The sequence below is a fragment of the Sinocyclocheilus rhinocerous genome, unplaced genomic scaffold (genome assembly GCF_001515625.1).
Source record: "Sinocyclocheilus rhinocerous isolate Xijiao unplaced genomic scaffold, SAMN03320098_v1.1 scaffold828, whole genome shotgun sequence".
NCBI classification, from domain to species: Eukaryota; Metazoa; Chordata; class Actinopteri; order Cypriniformes; family Cyprinidae; genus Sinocyclocheilus; species Sinocyclocheilus rhinocerous.
This window is the reverse complement of record NW_015634025.1, coordinates 399360-404436: the sequence shown is the minus strand read 5'-3', so window position 1 is coordinate 404436 and position 5077 is coordinate 399360. Positions and strand designations below refer to the sequence as shown.

The following is a 5077-nucleotide window of genomic DNA, read 5'->3' as shown; positions in this document are numbered from 1 at the left end:
CGCGTGGAGCTCATGATGGAGAGGCGGCGGCGCCCGGGCAGCGGCTCCCCGCGGTCGCCCTCCAGAGACGCCTGGGAGAGACGGTAACCGGGAGACGGCAGGCTGCTCTTACTGCGCCGCTTAGAGTCCCCGTTCCGGGCGGGGCGAGGGTCCGTGCCCGCGGAAGCCCCGGTGCCACCATCCATGCCAGCCCCAGCAGCAAGAGCGCGCACACACACGCACGCACGCACACACACACACACAAGCACACACACACGCACACAGTGACCTGTTGTTGCTCTTCTGTCAGATAAGCACGGGTCTGTTCTGTCTCTGATCTGTCATTACGCTGAAGAACGAGCTCACGGTCAGTTTGACCTCAGTGCCGGTAAAAGGACAGATTCTCCTTCACGCTTCCTCCGGAGGACGCCTCGCCCCGCCGCGCTGCCCTCCGACGGCTCCTCATCGCGTTCGAACGCCCTTGAATTAGCGCGCGTCGCTGACGCCCCGTTCGTCCTTGACGCGCTCGTCTTCACGCGCCGTCCGTCATTTCTCCTCATTTCTCCGTGTCCTTGAGGCCCAGGCGCTCCGAGCCGCTCCGACACCGGCCAGCATCTCCGAACGGTCACGGGTTCCGTGATTCCCGCCTCTGGTTGTCACGGTGATGTCTCGTGCTCAACAGACGCGCTTATATAAGAACGATGTGAAGGAGCGACACAGATACAGGACATTCATCTGCCAATCACACACACACACACACACACACACACCGGTCAGTCAGACGTGTGAAGGCGCATCATCATCATCATCATCAGATGCGCAACAGGAGAGACGGATGAGAAACGCACCGGAGCTGCTGTCAGACGCGCGTGATTCTTCTGCCCCCTTTAAACGCACGATTATCAGGCGTTTATCCAGCGCGCCTCGCGTCGCTCCTTCGCATTCATCACTGTCACTTGTTGAGCTTCACGCGATCGCAGCGTCGGATCCCGGATCCCGCGTGAAGGGAAAGACGAACGTGGTATTAAATAAACATGAAATCAATGTGTGAGCGCGTGAAGGTCTGTTGCCATGGCAGCATCAGCATCAGCAGCATCAGTCACCGGCTCCAGTCCGCACTTCTGCAGCTCAGGTATGAGTGCGAGTCACCGGCGCGTCACCATGACGACACGGAGGCGGGAGGAGAGAGAGAGAGAGAGACAGAGAGAGAGACAGAGACAGAGAGAGAGAGAGAGACAGCTGTTAGTCACTGATGTCTGTTTCTCTGACACTGAACAGCTAAAGCCAATTAAGAAATTCGCAATCATAATGAGAGCCAGATACACAAACAGCCTCATATTCACATCCGATCTGGATATCAATAAATGATCTCACTCTTAGAAAGAGCTTTTCATAAATAATGAAGGATGCAAAAGCTCAAACACACATGATGAATTCATCAGAGGAGGTTTATATATATATTCTCATCTCGAGCTGGAACTTCAGACACACTTAAGATCATTTTCACAGTCACATTCTATATAAGTCTATGACAAAATGTAACTATATTATTGTCCAGCTCTGATCTGATAAATGATACAGTAAGGCATGAAGATATTAGGATATTATAAACACTAAGATCATGATTGCCTGTAGAGCTGCTTTGAAACAATGCGAACAGCTCTATACAGATAAATATGAGATAGACCAAACTAACTCTACATTACATACCTGCTCCAAAAGCATCTAAGTGAACAATCAGTCACATCATTGTCAAAGGCAAAAGCTTTAATGGAAGCTCTGACTCCTGCTTCACCTTTATATGTTTCTTCATCTGGTTTGTAGAAATGTAGCGTTGCATCAGTGTCTCAGCAATGGATGCTCTGCAGTGAATGGGTGCCGTCAGAATGAGAGTCCAAACAGCTGATAAAAACATCACAATAATCCACAAGTAATCCACAGCACTCCAGTCCATCAGTTAACATCTGGAGAAGACAAAAACTGAAACTAATCCAGCATTAAGACGTTTTTTGATTTATCTGTTTATTTATTTATTTTTATTGTACTAACAGAGTTTGGTTAGTTTTTGATAGTTTCCCTTTGTACCATTTTAATGTCATAACAAAATAACAGTGTTAAAAATCAGGTGTCTGTCTGTTCTCAGCATGAGGAGGAACTGTGTGTTTGCAGTTTATCATCACAGGAAAATAAAAACAGCACAAGTGGCTTATTTCATTCATTTATTTCTATAGAAATGATTCACAAATGAAGGGTGTAAGTGAAGGAGAAATCAACACACACACATAATGAGAGCTAATTAGCACAGAACTGTCAATCAGTGACTCTGGCGAATCAGAGGCTGTGGATCAGGGCACAGTGACCGCCCTCATGATGTTTGTGTGTCCAGATCCAGGACTCCAGCCGGTGACGATGATCACCATATCACCCGCTGTGAAGAAACCCCGCGCTTTACCTGCACACAGACATATGTTACACACACATACTGTACAAACACACACACACACACACACAGCATGACGCAGTCGGCTCCGTCCAGCACCGCATTGGCCACATCGCTGCTCTCTGCACGGGTGGGACGCGTGTGATGGACCATACTCTCCAGCATCTGAACACACACACACACACACACACACACACACACACTGAATCAGGTCGTGTGTGTGTGTCGATGCAGCGCTGCAACACACTCAACATCAGCTGTCAGAAATACCTGTTCTTGGAAACTGGGACGTATGAAGGAAATTTAAAAAACTGATTTCTATACTTCATGGAAAAACTATGTAAAAAAGTATGAAATTCCTATAATCACAAATGAATAGAAAGGTCATGTAAATTCTTTCTTTAAGTTAAAAACTTAAAGAACATTCAGTTACAGAAACTTAGGGAATTTATATAATTGTAACTATTTTATTTATATAATTAACTAATTTTAAATGTTATTTTAATGAAATATTATTTTAAATAGAATTTATATAATTTTAATTACATATTTTAGGTATATTTAGATATATTATTATACATATTAAATACATCAGATTTAAATTATCCTTATACATTTATTTATAAGTTAAATATAGAATAAAATAAATTTACATATTATATTTACACATATATACATTTATAATATTTATATAAATATTAAATTAAATTTCCAATAGTTTCTGTACATAAACTAGTAGCAGAAATATCCTGAAGGCCTTTGAAAATTGTCAAAATTAAATTTTATTTAATTTTAAATTAAATATTATAAATATTAAATAAAAATAAGTATTATAAAAAAACTATTTATAATATCTTTTGTCCAATCTCTAGTCACATTTTCAAAACTCTAAACACAATTAGCACAACATCCGTCTGTTGTGACCTTACCATTAACACAATTCACATTGTTTTCACACAATATTCAGTCAATTATCATGTTTCTAAAATGCTTACATTTTCTTTTCATACAAGCTTACCCAAAACCAAAATCATGGATGTTTTTAGTCTTATTTACTATTGTTTAAACACAGCATGTCAGAAATGAAGACCTAATGTTCCAAACCTTAAATATAGTATAAAGCTTCTACTTCTGCAACAACAGCAGCTCAAAGGTATTGAAAAAATCTCTCTGTATAAAATATTGTAACAACTGATAAGCATTTTTAAGTAACAGACCACTGAAATATTTAGAAATAGCTGATTCCAGTCTCAGTTGGAGGAATAGTCTGTTGTTGAAGCTCTTTCCATTACATTACAGTTTTTTTACAATCATTTTTGCACTAATAACAGAACATTCATGTCATTTTTCAAAACTCTAGACACAAAATTCACAACCGATGATCAAAATGCACAGTTTTTCCAAATGCTTGGATACAATACACATGAACCAAAGATCTGTTGTTCACTGAACTAAAATCACCAGTTCAAAATGACACAACTTAACATCAGAGCATTACTATTTCACAATGCACTCACACATTACATCTGAATTGAGTGTCTATTCGTTTCATTACAATGATCTAACTATCAACTGATACAACTGCTCAAAATGCTACGTAACTGTTGCATTACTCTTGAAGCATAGTTTTTATGGAAAATTATGACAAATATTAAATGTTTAGATTATGAAAGTGAAGCAACTGAGGACTGAGTATGATCAGGTATGATCAGTTTCAAGATGCCTGTTGTTAGGAGAAAAAAAATCTATATCATTGTTATCAGTATTTGTTTTTCCTACAATAACGGTCCTTTTAGAGGGTGATAGAGCTGGAAGCTGATGAAAACCATTCATATTTTTGGACGAGGTAGGCTTTACCCTGGCCATGACGTGGAGGAGAGTTTGAGAGCCCAGCGGTTGAGAGGGGCCCAGAACGATGTTCGCTGGGGGGCCCGACCACCAATGATTGTAAAAAAAGACCTCTTTGAATTGGTTTTGTGGATTCAGAACAACACAGAATTAGAGAGAGAGAAAAATGCCTGGGAGAGGGAGAGGAATAGTTGTAGGAGGTAGAGAAGTAGTTGGATCAGAAAAAGGGAGAAGAGGTATGGGAGAGAAGTGAGAATGTGTGTTGGACTGTGCATTTTTATGTTTGTTTGTTTGTTTGTTTTTCCCCACATGTGGAACCTATGAAAGCTTATTTCTGCCATGGAATATAAAGGGTAAGGGTAATAGTGACTTTATCTCACAATTCTGATAAAGTCTTAATTGCAAGACGTAAACTTGCAATTCCAATAATAGAAGTCCGAATTGTGAGATAAAAAGGTCACAGTTACTGTTTTTACTTTTTTATTCTGTGACAGAAACAAGCTTGCATAGTAACCAAAGGCCATGTATGTTGGCATTTTTGTTGATCCCTGGCATCAGCCACCATCTACATCCAACCCCCACCCACTGAAGAGCAATTTCAATCAAGGTTCCAATTCAATTTCTGCAAAGGGGACCCTATTTTTTTTCTATTGTATGTTCTATAAAGTAATGACTCATTCAGTTTTAGATAGTATGTTGCCAAGAATTAACACATTCAACACTTACAAATGTAAAATGGGTTTCAGTTGAAGGTAACTGAAGGCTAAATGACAAAAAACTATGGATTTTTATATTGTCTATTATATGCAG

At 40.4% G+C, this 5077-nt stretch overlaps 1 protein-coding gene across 1 annotated transcript in view; it reads right to left on the bottom strand.

Annotated features, from left to right (window-relative positions):
- Positions 1 to 2324: 2324 nt before the first annotated feature.
- The window catches only part of pklr (pyruvate kinase L/R), a 14957-nt gene continuing 12204 nt past the window's right edge, over positions 2325 to 5077 (bottom strand). The window contains exons 8-9 of the mRNA XM_016559005.1: positions 2488 to 2584; positions 2325 to 2431 (exon numbers count right to left, since the gene is read on the bottom strand). Of these exons, the coding sequence (XP_016414491.1) occupies positions 2325 to 2431; positions 2488 to 2584 (204 nt within the window). The remainder of the gene's footprint in view (positions 2432 to 2487; positions 2585 to 5077) is intronic.